The sequence below is a fragment of the Ctenocephalides felis genome, unplaced genomic scaffold (genome assembly GCF_003426905.1).
Source record: "Ctenocephalides felis isolate EL2017-DRISC unplaced genomic scaffold, ASM342690v1 CF-g0.4_SCAFFOLD_01886, whole genome shotgun sequence".
NCBI lineage: Eukaryota > Metazoa > Arthropoda > Insecta > Siphonaptera > Pulicidae > Ctenocephalides > Ctenocephalides felis.
The window spans coordinates 112341755-112360424 of NW_020538040.1; the positions used below are offsets into that span (position 1 = coordinate 112341755).

At 32.9% G+C, this 18670-nt stretch overlaps 2 protein-coding genes across 2 annotated transcripts; one reads left to right on the forward strand and one right to left on the reverse strand.

The window, feature by feature from the left end:
- Positions 1 to 15721: 15721 nt before the first annotated feature.
- Positions 15722 to 16222, reverse strand: LOC113375730 (histidine-rich glycoprotein-like). The gene is made up of 2 exons (XM_026615676.1): positions 16208 to 16222; positions 15722 to 16111 (listed from the first exon to the last, which is right to left on the reverse strand). The coding sequence occupies exons 1-2, from the start codon at positions 16220 to 16222 to the stop codon at positions 15722 to 15724; spliced, it is 405 nt and encodes a 134-aa protein (XP_026471461.1).
- Positions 16223 to 16376: 154 nt separating this feature from the next.
- On the forward strand, positions 16377 to 18195 carry LOC113375731 (adult-specific cuticular protein ACP-20-like). Its single transcript, XM_026615678.1, has 4 exons — positions 16377 to 16392; positions 16659 to 16846; positions 17888 to 17984; positions 18056 to 18195. The coding sequence occupies exons 1-4, from the start codon at positions 16377 to 16379 to the stop codon at positions 18193 to 18195; spliced, it is 441 nt and encodes a 146-aa protein (XP_026471463.1).
- Positions 18196 to 18670: the final 475 nt, after the last annotated feature.

Sequence of the window (18670 nt, forward strand, 5' to 3'; positions counted from 1 at the left end):
ACTTAGCTACAGTTTTTCGGCCTAACAATTTATCAAATTATAATGTCAACATCAGTCCTGCTTTAGACCATAATAGCAGTCACGAAAGCGAGAAACGTTTCTTGTCTCTCAAATTAGTAGTTAGTGAAATAAAGAAAGTTAAAGCAAAAAAATCGCCTGGAATAGACCAAATATCTCCCAGAATGCTCAAAGAATTGCCTGTAAAAGGATTCATTATAATCACCTACATCTTCAACGCTATTGTGAGACTTGACTACTGGCCAAATCAATTCAAGACCTCTTTAATAAAGATGATTCCAAAAACTGGCAAGGATCAACACTTAGTCACATCTTATAGGCCAATCAGCCTTCTTCCTATATTGTCAAAAATTTTAGAAAAACTGTTACTACAAGATATTTTGAAGGAATCCAATATCTTCCCTGATCACCAGTTTGGATTTCGTAAAGAGCACTCAACCATACAGCAGTGTCACAGGATTGCCAGTCATATCTATAACTCATTCGAAGCCAAACAATATTGCACCGCCGTCTTTTTGGATGTCAAACAAGCATTCGACAAAGTGTGCCACGACAGACTCGTCACAAAAATTAGACTCTACTTACCAGTAAAGTATCATAATATCTTAACATCATATATTGTCAACAGAAAGTTTATAATCAAGGTTAATTCCTCGTCGTCTGACGTATTTCCTATCAAGTCAGGGGTACCGCAGGGAAGTGTGTTGGGTCCATTCCTATACACCCTGTTTACGCGCGATATTCCTACAACATCTATTACCACAATCGCCACTTTTGCAGACGACATATCAATCTTATCCACTGATGACAACCCTAGTACTGCTTGTTTAAAACTGCAGTATCATCTTAATTTGATTGAAGATTGGACCAAACTGTGGAACATAGGCATCAATGAGTCTAAGTCTAGCCACATTACTTTCTCTCTTAACAAACAATCGTGTCCTGCAGTGTTCTTAAATGGCAATCAAATTCCAACAGTCAGCACCATCAAATATCTTGGAATTCACTTTGACGAAAAACTCACCTGGCGACATCACATTTGCACTAAAGTTAAGCAAATGAAAACGCGAGTCAAAGAACTCGGCTGGCTCATTGGACATAGATCCAAATTATCTCTAGAAAACAAGGTCCTTATTTATAATATGATAATTAAACCGTTGTGGACTTATGGTCTTCAGATTTGGGGCTGCTCAAGCAAATCAAATATTGCTCTTATACAACGGATGCAATCAAAAATTACTCGTCTGATCACAGGAGCACCCTGGTACGTAACTAATCAGATGATCCATAACGATCTAAATATACAGTTCGTTAATGAAGTCATTAAATCAATCAGTGAAAAACATCACCGGAAGCTCGAAAACCATCCAAACACACTAATGGCGCCACTGTTAGCAACTCCAAACAGCAGAAGATTGAAGAAGAAATGGCCGAGTGATTTGATTTAAGCTGAATATTACTTGAAGAAGTGACCTCTATTAAATATTTATAAATCTTTTATTGAGAGAGTGTGTGTGTGAATGCCTGTGCGTATGTATGTACGTATGTTAGTGTATATGATAATTTCATAACATTAGATCTTAAAATACGTAGTTTTCCCAGTAAACGGCCGAAGGACCTGAGCCAACTAGTATACCACTTGCTGAAGTGGTTACTATTACATAATTTCTTTTTTTGTTAACGTGCGTGTGAGTATGTTTGTGTGCATGTACGTATGCATGTGTGTGTATTTGTTAAATTTATCACAATAGCTTATAGGATACCTTGTATTCTGATTGCTGTAAATAAAGAGAAAAAAAAAAAAAAAAAAAAAAGTTTTGATTGTAAACAAATTGTCCGTTACTACTCAGAAATCGGCATAACCAGCACCTTCATTGCTTTTGGCTGAAGACCGAATCGCTCAGCGACGTGCTAATTGTGTGTCATCATTTATGCTATAAAGAGCGATGGATCTGTATTTAGTATATTAACTAGCTGTAAGTGGAATTCTGTCTCATAGCAATTAAGGCATCATGCCTTAAGGCAAATTGCTGGAACTTAAACGATTAACATTTTTGAAAAAATTTTGCTTCAAAAAAATTAGATTTTTGAGAAACTATAAACTTGACAAAAAAAAGTTTTTTTTGAAAACAAAATTTTTTTGAAAAGAAAAATGTTTTCTTCATTTTGATATATTTTGGAAATTCTGAACTAATCAGCACGTCTCCTTATCAATACGAATCGAATGTTTTTTGAATTATTCAAATCGGTTGATACGTGTTACCGAAATCGTCGACGAAAATTTGTATCCGCACACACATACATACACGCTCACACACACACACACATACATCAATTTTTTTAAGGAACGCCAAAATATTCAGAAACCTCTGAAACGTAAAGATATATAAAAATTTTCATTTTCGATTTCTTTGCGATAACTATAAATTGCCCTACGGGAAGTTAAATATAATATAAATGAATTTAGTACACCAAAAATTACACATAATCTAAAAGCGCATTGAATACGTCGCTTTTAAATATATTTAGAAGATCGAGGCGATTCGCTCATACGGTTGCTCATAATCAAAATGTTGTATTCTGTCGTTGTCGCACTACTGAACTGTTTTTAAATTTTTATATTCAATTCAAACTACTTAGGACATGGGTACCCAAAATATATATATTTTTTTTATTTAATTTATTCTGCGATCTGTACAATAATTATCATATAATATAAACAAGAAGATAGTAGCAACACCTAGCGGCGTGTCTACTAGGTGTATATAACACATGTTAATAATAATAAGAAATAATAATAATAATAAAATAAAAAAGAAAAGAAATACAAAAAAAAACGATAAGAAAAAACAAGCAGTCAAATAAAACATAAAAAAGATAAAAAAGAATAGTAATTAGGTTTAACTGGACTAGATAAGGTCCAGTAGCAACTTTCTTTTCAATCTGGTGGGATGACTATCCAGGTAAACTCTGCCGGCCAATTCGTTGAGATGTACGTCAATCCTATTTTTATATTTAGAAGCAACCACTAAAATTTGTTCCTCTATTGTGAGCAAGCCTGTGTCTTGATGGATAAACCACGAAGGGGTGTAGCGAGAAGCGTTTAATATTTGCCTCAGGATTTTGTTTTGAGCACGTTGGATGATGTTCAGATTGCTTTTTTTTTGCTGTACCCCAAAGTTGGAGACCGTAGGTCCATATGGGCTTGAGTACCACCTTGTATATTAACAGTTTATTGTAAACTGAGAGTTCAGAATGTTTGTTTAGTAGCCAGTAGAATTTTTTAAAGGTTTGATCTAATTGCTGTTTTTTTATTAATTATATGTTGTTTCGAATTTAATTTCCTATCCAGGTGGATGCCAAGGTATTTCACCGACTCTTTGGTAGGAATCATTGTATTGTTAAGTTCAACTGAAGGACATGTTTGATTGCATAGTGTGAATGTTATATGGACCGATTTTGAGCTGTTGACCTCTATTTGCCACAGTGAAAACCATTTTTTAGCTTTGATGAGATGTTGCTGAAGACTGCACGATGCTGCCAATGTATCTTTGTTTACGGCGATAATACACGTATCATCAGCACTTGTATCCGTAGAGATTGGAAAATCTGCTGTATAAATTAAAAATAATGTAGGGACAAGGACGCTCTCTTGAGGCACCCCGGAATTTATATTGGTGATACTTGAGTCTGTATTAGCTATACTGACGAAAAATTTTCTATTTTGTAGATAAAATTTTATCAGTTGAAATAATGTATTTGGAAGACATCTTTTTACTTTGTACATTAAGCCTGTGTGCCAGACTTTGTCAAATGCCTTCGTGAGATCTAAGAAGGCTGCAGAACAATACTCTTTTCTATGGAATGCTTTGTTGATAGTGTTTACAATCCTATGAACTTGCTCTATAGTAGAATGTTGGTCGCGGAACCCGAATTGGTGGTTTGGAATTAGATCCTGATCCTGCAGGAAATCTTTGATTCGCCAAAGGATCAGTTTTTCAAAAAGTTTTGAAATGCAAGGCAGCAAACTGATCGGCCTGTAAGATGAAACGAGATGAGGGTCCTTTCCTGGTTTAGTAATCAAAATGATTTTTGCTATTTTCCATGCCTGGGGAAAAGTTTTTAGCCTCAGTATTGAGTTGAAAATTATTGTAATCATTCTGATAGCTTTATCGGGTAATTTTTCCAACACTGTGATAGAAATTTCATCTGGCCCTGGAGATTTTCTTGCATTTACTTTCAGGATTTGTTGCTTTACTTCATTCATTGTGAAACGTTTAACAGGCTGTGTTACAGCCGACGGCGATTTCTGTGGAAACTCGTAGATAAACGTAGTATCATTTGGATCGCATGTACTCGGGTAGAGCTGAAAAGTGAGGCGTAAATGTTCAGCAAATTTATCAGTTTTTTCTTTAGGACTTCTTGCCCAAGAACCATCTGATTTTCTTAATGGTGGAATAGGTATAGTGGGTCGTTTTAGTTTTTTGGTCGCTCTCCAGAGAGAATAATTTGTATCACTGCTTCCTAAATGTTCAGCAAATTTATCAGTTTTTTCTTTAGGACTTCTTGCCCAAGAACCATCTGATTTTCTTAATGGTGGAGTAGGTATAGTGGGTCGTTTTAGTTTTTTGGTCGCTCTCCAGAGAGAATAATTTGTATCACTGCTTCCTGAAAGATTATGCAGATAATTTTCAAAAGAATCATTTTTATAATTTATTATTAATATTTTGAGATCCCTGCACGCTCTGTTAAATTTTTGTTTGTCTTCGGGTGATCTGGTAATTTGCCAAATTTTTCGTAGTTTTCTTTTATATGCTATAGTTTTTTTAATGTCAATTGGCAGGGAGTGGTCGTTTGAATGATTCATTTGAGAAGTTGATGTTTTGGTTGCTTCAATAATTGTATTTGTAAAGTTTTTTAGTTCATTATTCAAATCAGTTTCGCTTTTCAGACGAATATTACAAGATATATTGTCTTCTACCTCTTTTTGGAAAATATTCCAATCTGTGAATTTATTTGTGATTAAACTTGAAATTTTGGCCGGTGTTTGAGCCGAGTATTGAAGAATTATAGGCGAGTGATCAGAGTTTAGGTCCAAGTTTGAGTTTAATTTAGTACAGTTTTTTTAATGTTTCTTGTGATGAAAAAATCAATAAGATCTGAAATTTTGTTCAAATCACTTGGTCAGTAAGTGGGCTCACCCGTTGAGAATGCTCTGAGGTCATTATTACTAATCGCATTATATAATTGTCGGCCTCTCGGGGTGATCAATCTCGACCCCCAGAATATGTGTTTGTCATTAAAATCTCCGCCAGCAATGAACATATTTCCAAGGCTGTCGAAAAATTTTGAAAACTGTTTTTCTGTAATTTTATGTTTCGGCGGACAGTAGATTGCCGACACAATGAGTTGGTGAGTCATAAGGTCTACTGAGACGTTTGTCGCTTGCAGGAAGTCGGGGTTAAATGATTCCATCTCGTAATGTTTGATGTTAGCCTTGATGATAACTACCGTACCGCGATGTGGTCTGCCATCCGGATGGCTAGTGTAGTATAGTCGGTAGTTTTGAAAACGTATGCTATGGTGTAAATCGGTGAAATGAGTTTCGGAAATTAACATAATGTCTATGTTATTGTTGGATAGAAAATATTTAAGTTCTTGGACATGATTGCTCAAGCCGTTCGAATTCCATAAGCAAATTTTTAGTTGTATAGACATTATTATTTTTTATTTTTTACCATGGTCGTAAGTAAATTGAGCATTGTTCTGTCAATGTTTTTATCATATATTTTTGAGTTCGGTAAAGTCGTTTGTTATATTATTTGTATTGTTATCAGTGTTATTACTGTGGCCAATGTTGTTTGTGTTCGTTGCGTCTTCGGGCTGTGTTGCGCTGTTTCTGGTAATGTTTGCGAAAGTTAGTCCTGGTTTCAGGATAGGATTTGAAGTTGAGTTTGGAGTCGTTGCGGTTCTTTGTCGTAAAGGAGGATATTTTCTTTGGAAATGTTCTCTATAGATGCTACAGCCTTTGTAGTTGGCGGGGTGTTCCTCTCCACAAAGGGCACATTTGACTTGATCGACCTTTTTTTCCCATTTACACGATTTTGTAGGATAATCTTGAGCACATTTCACGCATCTTGGGTTGCGGTGCCAGTAATTTCTTGTATGGCCGTACCTTTGGCAGCGTGTACATTGAACGATTTCCCTTAAAAACCTCTTTGATTCGATTTGCACTTTAGTTTTGTATAAGTAGTCGATTTTGTAAAAGTCTTTATTATTGGGATTTTGTTCTAATTCAACAGTAAACATATTCAAAGGATATTTTGAAATTCTACTTTTCATGTTTTCGATACGAACTACTTTGTGACCTAACTCTTCAATTTCGTCTTTAAGCAACTTGGTGTCCGTGCTGAAATGTAGATTTTTTACCACAATTTTGAACGTTCGTTTGCTTTTTTCTTGAAATGAGTGTAGTTGTGTATCTCTTTCCTTTAGCATCTTTAGAATTTTGTTATAAGATTTGCTATTTTCCAGATTGATTTTTACTTGAAAAGAACTGATCAGTTTTAGGCTATATTGTTTTGGGGCTTCGTCTTCGAATAATTGCATTAGCGGCTTGATATCTCCTATTTCGTGAATAAATATTGGAGGAGGTCTGCTGGGTTGCGTTTTTTCCTTTTGGGTTTCTGATGGTAAAGCGGTATTTTTGGCTAAAACTTCATAATAATTTTTTGTGGGCGTCGGATTGAGCCAATAATCCTTGGAGGTCACTTTTTTTCAGTGTCATTATTAGATAATGATTCACTTTGGTGTCGTTTTATATTTGTAGCAACTTTCCATTCTTGATTGCTGTCAAGATTTTGTGAACTGAATTTAATAGCGGTCGGATTGGTTACCTGACAAGCGGCTGACGATTCGGTGTCTAACTCCATATTGTTTTCAATGTGATTCATATTTTGTTTATTATTTACAACGGACGATTTTGAAATCAGTCCCGAAGTAGAAGGTTCGCTGACTAATACCGCATTATTTTCAATGTTATTATTTTGCTTTGTGTGTTTAACAGTAAATTTTGGTACCTGCTTCGAAGATTCAGCAGAGTTCAAAGGTTGGTTATTGCATTTGTTAACGGACGGTTTGTGTGTTTGCCTCAGAGTTGAGGGGTCAGAGTCCAGTTCCATATTGTTTTCATTTGTGTGCAGGTTATGTTGATTGCGTATTTGTTTTATTGTTTCGAGGTGACTTTGAACAAATTCTCTATTGGTGTGTGAAGTATCATAAAGTACTTCGTTCGTTTCTACTAGCGGTAGTGAACATTGAAGTTCTGTTATATTATTATTTTCTGATGGTTCTAACATATTTACAAACTGTACGATTGTACAAAATGTATACCCTTACGGGTAACATTTGTTATGACTTTTTAAAACACTGCACTAATAATAGTGTATGTTTTTCTGAATACACTAGAACTAGATAATATTACTATTGCGTAATTTCACATAAACTATTCCACTTGTACACTTGACAATATTTACCGGGAGGTCTTACCTGCTCGGTGGCTGACGAGCGACTGCAAAATAAATTAGTAAAATGTTTCATAACCCAAATATTATTATTACACATGCGTTAGAAGTATTTGAAAATATTAAAATATTATTGTAAGCAATAATAAACATACTGGAATTTTTTGACGTCCTAAAGAGTTTGAATTGAAAATAAAATTTAAAAATAATTTGGTAGTGCGACAACGATAAAAGATAAGAATAATTTGATTAATAGAACTCGAATGAGCGAATTGCCTCGAACTTCTAAATGTATTTAAAATTTTTGTATTTTATGCGCTTTTGGATTATGTGCACTAAAACCAGAATTATTAAATAGTATTTGAAAAAATTAACGTAAATGTTTATGTAATTGTATTGATCAACTGTTAAACAGGTAAAATAATAGCGGGGTGGTGCTAGAACATCAACATATAACAATAACTTTATAAAGGCGATAAAGTTTAAATTTTAACATATACAATAGCAAATTCATTTCTCCATATCATATTAAATAAACTAAATACAGATCCATCCTGCTTTATCGCATAAAAGATGACACACAAAAACACGCGCTGAGCGGCGGCTGCGGTTCCTTTTATTTTAACTATTCGGTATTCGGCAGAATAATAATATAGGTGATGGATTTTCCGATTACCGAATAGTAACGAACAATTATTTCACAATCAAATATTTAGTTTAATTTTTGGAAGAACAATTTGTCTAAAATTGAGTTAATTTATTTCAACTATTTAATTAATTGAAATCATTATAATAATTCGAATCATTAACACTATTTACAAAATATTAAAATACTTAAAAGACATATTTGAAATAATGCCTGAAACACAAAATATTTTTGGTACAAAATAGTTTTTATTTTTTATGATTTTTTTTTTAATAATTTTATTTGATCATCTATCTACAGGAGATATAAAATCAATTGCATGGCTTAGAATTTAACAAAGAAAGGAAAAGCTAAGATCTGCATCCAGTGATGCAGTTCTTTACAGTATGATATATAGATTGTACAAAACAAAAAGAAAAATAGAAATTAGTACTTATTATTAAACCCTAACCTTGGGGTAGTTCTTTTTCAGTCTTCTGAATTGGATTGGTTCTAGCAGCTTTCTTGCAAGGTTATTTGGGTGAAAGGTTAGCCTATTACGATACTTTAGACAAAGTCTAGGAATCTCGTCTCTAATGAAAGAGACACCCAGTTCATCATGGAGTAACCAGTTGGGGATGTATTTAAGTGCGTTGGCAATTTGCCTAAGCATTTTATTTTGGAACCTCTGTAAGGTCTCTACATTTGAGTGGCTGGCTGTGCCCCAGAGCTGAATCCCATAGGTCCAAATGGGTTTAAGTATTGATGTGTATATCAAAACTTTATTTGACATCGACACTTTAGATTTACGGCCCAGCAACCAATATAGTTGTCTTCGCTTTTCTTCGAGTTGTTTACGCTTTTGGCAGATGTGTGTTTTCCACGTGAGTTTTCGATCCAGATGAAGTCCCAGGTATTTAACATTATCCTTGTTGGGTAGCAAATTATAGAAGAGAGTCACTGGTGGGCATGTATGTTTCCTCAGTGCAAAGGTGACGTAAGCTGATTTTTGGTTGTTTACTTTGAATCTCCAGATGTTAAGCCAGTCTTGCAGTGTATCCAGGTTTGATTGTAGCAGGTTTGAAGCTAGAGCGGGATCTTCGTGGGCAGCTAGAATTGCCGTATCATCCGCAAATGTTGCTATAACCGTATTTGTTGTAACGGGTAAGTCATGAGTGTATAAAAAATACAACAAGGATCCAAGTACACTTCTTTGCGGAACGCCGGAGCGGATAGGCCGAGTTGAAAATTTTTGATTACCTATGCTAATGAAAAAGGGTCTGTTTAGTAGGTATGATTCAAGAAGAAGGAAGTATTGAGCAGGGAGTACGGTTTTATTTTTAAAAAGAAGTCCAGTGTGCCAGACCTTGTCGAAGGCCTGGCTGACGTCAAGAAAAGCGGCAGAGCAATAGAGTTTATTTTGGAAGGAATTAGTTATATAGTTAACCACTCTATGTATTTGCTCAATAGTGGAGTGCCCACTTAAGAGGTTGGGGTACTTGGAGGTACGAAAAAATGAGAATTTTTAGTATTGTTTTTTTGTTATTAATCGATGTTTTTTTTACAAAAATATTAATACGGCATCATTATACAATGTTTTGACTTCAAGTAACAAAAATTTCAGAAAAAAAATTAATATTCCCAAAGTTATAGCTGTTTTTGTTGACCCTGTTTCAAAAAACGGTCCTTTCGGTGACCATCATAACTCCTTAGAGATTCATCTAAAATCAATCAAATATAAATAGTTTTATAAATAGATAATCCTGGGCCTAATCGAAAATTTTCTCTTTTTTTCAAAAATTAACAAAATGGCAGCATCAGAAATAAAATTTCTAGATTTTTGGGTAAAAAATCAACAGTTCATTGGTCTTGACACACTTAGTACTCTTTCTTCTTTCTAGTACACTTTCACTTTTTATACTAAGTAAGTATCGATACTTTGACTTCGATACTGAGTACTTTTGGAATCAATTCTTCAGGACGATTCTTTTGACGGTATCGATACTTTGCGCCGATTCTACTCAAAAAGTATCGGCTATATTTTTTGACCCCACCAAAAGTTCGACCGCATTTTATGAACACAACTCATTCTTTTTTGTCGCGAAGACACCTCTCTTCATAGATAACGAACGAAACAAGCGATAAGTCGAGTGCGATATGGTTTTTGTTAAAGAAAATGTTTATGAATGCCCCTAGTTCGAAGCCAATGATTAACAAAAAATAAAAGAATTAGAGTTTAAGATTACGTACGATAATATAATTTCTGTTACCTCCGAGAACATATTGTAACGACAATTGGCATTGTCGTCAAAGAGTTGCAAAACCCTCAGTGCAAATTGACTCCCCAAACTACTTCTACTAGGGTCCCTGCAATGTAAAGTCCAGTTTGAGGGTTGAAAGTTAACATGGAACATGGAAAGCTGGACCCGCTTTGTGTATAGTGGTGTGTGTGTTGTGCCAGGAGAGGAGAACCCGTTCCAGCAAAGGTCAGATGTATTATTGTTTATAAGCTATCCCTTCCGTTGATACTGTTTTACGTTAGGCCGTTAATCCGTTATGTTGGTTTGTCGTTAGTAATTAATAAAGATTTATGAGTACGTTAGGTTTTAGGCAGAGGGCATGACAGTTTATCAACGATAATAAATTTTGTATATTGTATGCAAAAACCTTGTTATCTGCGAAATTGTCACGCAACCAACTTTGGTTAAATAATTTATTAAGACATTCAATTTTCGATTCTAATTTTTAAAGCCGATACTTTTTTTCTAAAATAAATACTACTTTATAATCACTAAGTATTTCCATTAAAATAATTATAATTCCGATTCTAATATTTAAAGCCGATACTTATTTATTCAAAAAATAAATACTATTTTATAATCGCTAAGTATTTCCATTAAAATTATTATAATTCCGATTCTAATATTTAAAGCCGATACTTGTTTTTTCTAAAATAAATACTATTTTATAATCGCTAAGTATTTCCATTAAAATTATTATAATTCCGATTCTAATATTTAAAGCCGATACTTGTTTTTTCTAAAATAAATACTATTTTTATTTTCGCTAAGTGTTTCCATTAAAATTATTATAATTCCGATTCTAATGTTTAACGATACTTGTTTTTTTCTAAAATAAATACTATTTTATAATCGCTAAGTATTTTCATTAAAATCATTATAATTCCGATTCTAATATTTAAAGCTGATACTTGTTTTTTCTAAAATAATAACTATTTTATAATCGCTAAGTATTTCCATTAAAATTATTATAATTTCGATTCTTAAATGAGTATTTTTCTTTGTGATATAAATTAGCCGATACTAAATTCATAAATGAATACTTTTGTCACAAAACAATACTTTTTTTAATTAATGAGTATTTTTCTTTATGATATAAATTAGCCGATACTAAATTCATAAATAAATACTTTTGTCACAAAACAATACTTTTTTTTAATTAATGAGTATTTATCTTTGTGATATAAATTAGCCGATACTAAATTCATAAATGAATACTTTTGTCACAAAACAAAACTATTTTTTAATTAATGAGTATTTTTCTTTATGATATAAATTAGCCGATATTAAATTCATAAATGAATACTTTTGTCACAAAACAATACTATTTTTTAATTTGTGATATAAATTAGCCGAAACTAAATTCATAAATGAATACTTTTGTCACAAAACAATACTATTTTTTAATTAATGAGTATTTTTCTTTATGATATAAATTAGCCAATACTATATTCACAAACGAATACTTTTGTCACAAAATAATACTATTTTTTAATTTGTGATTTAAATTAGCCGATACTAAATTCATAAATGAATACTTTCATCACAAAACAATACAATTTTTAATTAATTAGTATTTTTCTTTATGATATAAATTAGCCGATACTAAATTCATAAATGAATGCTTTCGTCACAAAACGATGCTATTTTTCAATTAATGAGCATTTTTCTTTTTGATATAAATCGAATTTGAAATTAGTATCGACAAATTATTGTTTTAAACTTCTCAAAATATTGAAAATGATGCTGACTTAACAGCATCAAATACAGGCAATAGAATTTATCATAATATTGTAATTCGATCTGTAGAAAGTTTTAGATCTCTCTTGCACTTATGTTTGATTTTGGTGAAAAGTACTCAATATTCGATACTCAGTAGTATCGATACTTTTGCCACGATACTTTTTTGGAATCGATACTTTGCCTCGAATCTTTTTTCAGTACTCGGTATCGATACTTTGCCTCTATACTTCTATCACTACATATGTCGTCAGATTATCGGCTGTGCATTGTCCACCACGGCATATAATAAATTGCTCGCAGTTTTGTGCATTTTTCTCAACCCTAAGATCTAAATTTATCGTTGGAGGCAATTTTAACAGCAAGCACTCTTATTTGGGCTCCAGATTGATCAACCCTAAAGGTAGACAATTATACGAAGCAATTCATCAATGTAACTTCAAACCTCTTTCTACAGGCAATCCAATTTATTGGCCTACAGACACAAATAAAAAACCCGATTTGTTAGACTTTTTTGTTTTGAATGGCATTAATAGCAATTTGAATGGCATTAATACCAAAAAACGCCTCGAATGTCGATAGTGCAATTGACTTCTTTAATAAAATTCTGCATTATGCTGCTCTTTTTGCAACACCTATAATGAAGGACGTGAATTACCAATCTACTTCTCTTGAAATAAAAAAGCTAGATGCTGAAAAGCGAAAAGCTAGAAAAACATGGCATACTTCCCACTTACCTTCCTATAAAAACATCTTAAATAACCTCAGCAATAGGCTTAAGGCCAGGTTGAAAGAAATAAACAATGCAAATTTTACCAATTATATTACCAATCTTAATCGCTTTGATAACTCTATCTGGAGGCCTATCAAGAACAAACTTAAGCCATGTAGTAGAATTCCACCACTATGCTGGGAATCAAATAACAATCGATAGCGCGATAAGCGATAAGGAAAAATCTGAACTTTTTACCAAATACTTAAACTTCGTCTTTCAACCAAATCCGACTTCTTTTGATGACCACTCTGACGTAAGTGAAGATCTAGTAACTATACATAATAATAAAAAGTGAAATCTCTAAACTGCAAAACAAAAAGGCTCCAGGTATTGATTCAATATCAGCAAGAATGTTAAAAGAAATGCCAAAAAAAGGTTTCATTTTCTTAACATACATATTCAATTCTATTTTAAGACTTAATGTTTGGCCAAATTATTTCAAAATATCAATTGTGAAAATGATACCTAAAAGTGGAAAAAATTCTAGCTCAGTTTCTTCATACAGACCAATCAGCCTGTTACCCATTACATCCAAGATTTTTGAAAGATTACTGTTGCAAGATATGATACCGGAATCAAATATCATTCCTGACCATCAATTTGGTTTCCGAAAACATCACTCTACGGTACAGCAGTGCCATAGGATTGTAAATTTAATCAACAACACATTCGAATCGAAACAGTATTGCTCTGCTGTCTTTCTTGATGTAAGTCAGGCGTTTGATGAAATTTGTCATAAGGGCCTTTTATCTAAAATCAGATCTTTTCCCCCGTATGGCTACTGTGCAATCCTGAAATCATACCTTGATTCTAGAATGTTTAAAGTTCGTGTCAATGCTGAAATGTCTGCATTAATTCCAATTGAAGCGGGTGTTTCGCTAGGAAATGTATTCGGTCCTTACTTGTAATTGATATATACCAGCGATTTTCCTACATTTCTATATACCACTACTGCCACGTTCGCTGACAACATTGCGGTTCTATCTACAGATATCTGCCCCACATCTGCTTCAACCAAATTGCAATTACATCTAAATAATATCGAAGAATGGACCAAAAGATGGCGCATTAAGATAAATGAGACCAAATCCTACCATATTTCATTTACACTCAACAAACTCACATGCCCCCTGGTTCATCAGTAATCAAACTATCCACAATGATCTCAACATTCCATATATTGTGGATGTAATTAGCAGCAATAGCCTTCACCATCACTTGAAACTGGAAACCCACCCAAACCATATAGTTTCAGCACTACTCGAGATCCCTAATTCTAGAAGACTGAAGAGGAAATTTCTATATGATTTATATTAATTTATTTAATTAACTAATTAGTTAAATGATCAATGGAACTGTTTTCTAATATTTTATTATATTTATTATTATTATTATTTTTTTTTTTTATAAATTTCATGATTATTATTTCTATTTATTTGTTATTATTATTATCGTTAGTTATTTATTTTTAGTTAATCATTATTATTATTATTATTGTTTTTTTTTCATTTACTTTACATTATAGATTTGTTTAGATTATGTTTTCACTGTAACTCATAGAATTACTTACTTTATTCTGATTGTTACATATATATAAAAAAAATCATTTTGGCATTTTTTCAAACAATATGTTTGTGTGTGGTATGTGTTTTGTAAGAATAAATTTTTCTGCAATATTTGAAAATCACAGATTAACCGTTCTAAATGATTCAAAAATGATCGATTACTAGATAGATTTGCAGATTAGTTTTTGGCTAAGAAGTCTACCAGTTATGGAAACACAGAAAAAAATGTGCTAAGATTGAATGTTTTTAAGAAAACGGAGCATCCGATTTGACTGGTTCAAAATATATTTTACTTGTGTTTACAAAATGATATATATATATATTTTTTTTTAAATTCTTGAACAGCGTTCAGAACCTCATAGTTCTATAAGCTGTTGTGCTGATTTGGCTTAATACTAGTCTGTTTGACAGATGGCAACTCAATCAGTTGTTACATCTCTGTATGATATATTATCATTACAATTTTTGTGATAAGGCGAGTATTTTTATTGGTGCAACAATGCCGGGTGAGGGCTATTTTCACTTGAAAACATATTGCTGTCTATATTTTCAAGTGAAAATCTTTGTCACTGCCGCCTGACAACAGACTGCTCGAAGTCGGCATCGAACCCGGGACCTCTGATTCAGGTCCTGTCGCTCTTAACCGCTTACTTACGGGCGAGCCCACAAAATGAAATATTGGTTACTTTTTGCGAACGCAGAATCATCATTTACAGAGTTAAAAAAAGGTTAAAAAATACATTTGTTTATTAAAATGATAATTTCAAATCATTACTAAATAAATTATTATTGATTTATATACGTGTACAAATATTGATACCCATATGACATGGAGACAGGTGGAAATGTAGAAAAGTGGACAGGTAGACAAGTAAACAGGTAAACAAGTAAAAAAGTAGACAGATAGATAGTAGGCAGGTCAACGATAGGTGGTGGTCAGGAAGACTATTATGCAGGTAAACAGGTAAATACGCAGACAAGTATTCAGATAAACTGGTGGATAAGCGGCAGCTACAAAATTTGACAAGTTGTAACTTTGACAGGTAGTCACCTTAATAGGTAGACATTTGGACATGTAAACAAAAGGACTTGTAGATAGGTAGATTGCATAAAAATTTAATATCTATTGATTAAATTTATTATTTACACAAATCGGAAAGTTCATGAAACTCTTCTTAAGTCGAAATGCCACTTGCACCTAGTTTTAACCTTACGTGATGATAATCATGTTTATGTGCACAAAAATTGCGGTGATCATAGTTTAAGCTATGTCCTGCATAAACTAACTCATGGTAGCCGTGGTTGAGGCCATGGCCAGTGTATCCATGAGCGTAGTGGTTGTTGTATTTTACTAGATTTGAGTAACTTAGGGCGCCATATCCATAACCATGCCCGTGATTAGCATAGTTTTGGTATCCATGGTGCCTATAATTGTAGTGCCCATAACCATGATTTCCGTAATTATGATATCCAACTGGTGAGTCTTGAAACACGGAGGAGTATCTCAGAGATCCTCCTTGACCATAAGCCGTTACAACCGCCAATAACGCAAAAAATGTGAGAACCTAAATTAATATTAATATTATTATAAAATGTAAAACTGATCTTATGAAAAAACATTTAATAAATTGACTTTCAAAAAAAAAAAATTAATTATTAACCTTAACAAATGCCATGTTGATTTTGTATAATGATTTAACAATACCGATACATTTATCGTAAAATTTTGGGGTTAGATACGAGATATGTCTTTTACGAGAATGCCGATAATGAAATATTATGTAATCCCCATAACACATAGATAAAAAAAATCATTGAGAAATTCACATGATGAATTTATTGTGGGGTTAGCGCTAAACAATCGCGACCTTGCCATTCGTTCCGAACTATTTAACAGACTGGCTCATGGAAATTTCGTATAAAAGTTGAGAATATCATGAAAAGAATATCAGTTGATAGCCAGTCTAAATAGTATTAAACATGTCATTTGTTAAGGTGAAGATATAAGTTTATAATATATTTAAAAGATTTGAAACCATTTTATTGATTTAACTATAATTAAAAAACAAAAATTTACTATCTTGTTACTATCTCTTTGTGTCACATTGGTAGTAGTTCGCGCTTATAGTCTTGGAGGATCAGCTGTGAGCTACTCAACAGTGTCTCACGACTCACCAGTTGGATATCATAATTACGGAAACCACGGTTATGGGCACCACAAATATAGGCATCATGAGTACCAAAACTATGCTGCTTATGGACATGGATATGGATATGGCGCCCAAAGTTACTCAAATCTAGTAAACCACAACAACCATTACGCTCATGGATACACTGGCCATGGCCTTAACCACGCCAGCCATGCATTAATTTACACATGACATGGCTTGAACTATGATCACCACAACTCTTACGCACGAAACGATTATCATCACGTAAGTTAACTAGTGCGGCGCATGGCCTTAAGGCAAACTGCTGGAACTTTCCGTACCACAAATTATTTTTTTTAAAAAAGATTAACATTTTGGAAATAAATTTACTATGAAAAAAAAATAGATTTTTGAGAAACTATAAATTTTTGACAAAAATTTACTTTTTTTGAAAAAGACTTTTTGAAGAAAAATGTATTTTGAATTATTTTGGAAATTCTGAACTTTTTTTCAATGCAATCGAACTGCTCTAACTGCATAGAGACGACATATCGAAGCGCCGCGTCGCCGTCTAACGGATAAACATTGGTACGGAACCTATAGGAATGTAAACAAAATGTATACTTATTGTTAAAATCTCTATAAAATATCTGATAATGTGATGTGCATATGTCTAATTTTTTTACTTATTTTACTAGATCTCCGAAACCGCTAGACCTGCCTCCATGAAAATTTGATCAGTTCTTCATCTTGTCAATACAAGTAAAATGTTCTTTGAATTATTAAAATCGGACACTCCGTTCTCTTAAAAACGGAGTTACCGTTTTCGGCACTTTTTGTCCCGTATCTTCGGAACGGCTAGACCTGCCTTCGCCAAAAGCTAATCAGCAGGTTTCCTTATCAATACGAATCGAATGTTTTTTTAATTATTCAAATTGCTTCATCCGTGTTCCCGAAATCGTCGACGAAAATTTGTATCCGCACACACATATATACACGCACACACACATACATCCATTTTTTTAAGGTATGCCAAAATGTTCAGAAGGTTTTGAAACGTAAAAATATATAAAAATTTTCATTTTTGATTTTTTTGCGATTACTATAACTTGCCCTACGGGAAGTTAAAAATTATGTGAAATATTTATAAACCTGTAATAATTTAACACTTACTCTTTTTTATTTGTGCAGACTCATCCTCAATACTCATTCCAATATGGTGTCAACGATCACTATACCGGAGATGTCAAATCACAACATGAAGTCCGTGATGGTGACGTAGTAGAAGGTGACATACAATTAGAAATTTTTGCCTGAAAAATATTTTATATGTTTGGAATAATTATTGTTATATCTTAGGTCAATACTCATTGGTTGAACCTGATGGTTCCGTAGGCACCGTTAAATATGCAGCCAACGACAGAGACGGTTTCAATGCAGTCGTTTCTAAAACTGGACCGACTGTACATTCCCACGGACATCACGGTTATCACTTGTAACAAAATAATAAGATTTGCTACTGTACATGATCAAAATACCAAGGAATAGCATGTACTTTATTAATAGTCATACCAATAAATGTTCAAATATAATATTGTTTTTTTCTCTAATAAAAAAATAAAAAGATGGATTGCAAGTAGATTTCTAGGAAATGCTTTTAAAAACATACAAAATCATTTGTTTATTTTGTTGTAATAACGTATTTTGCTGTAAAAACTATTCGAATAACGTGTTGCTTGTGTTTACGGTGTAGAAATTATTTTTTAACTAGTTTTTTTTTTATTTGACTTCGTTATATAACATTTGGTCATATACAAACATAATGAATATACATGTACATTAGAAATAAATACATAACATCTTATTACTAATTTAAAATTATATAACTATTTTAGATTTTACAATAAATGCATATAATATTTTATAATTTCTTTCATTTCTTAATATGCAAATCCATGAAATTGGTTTTATTAT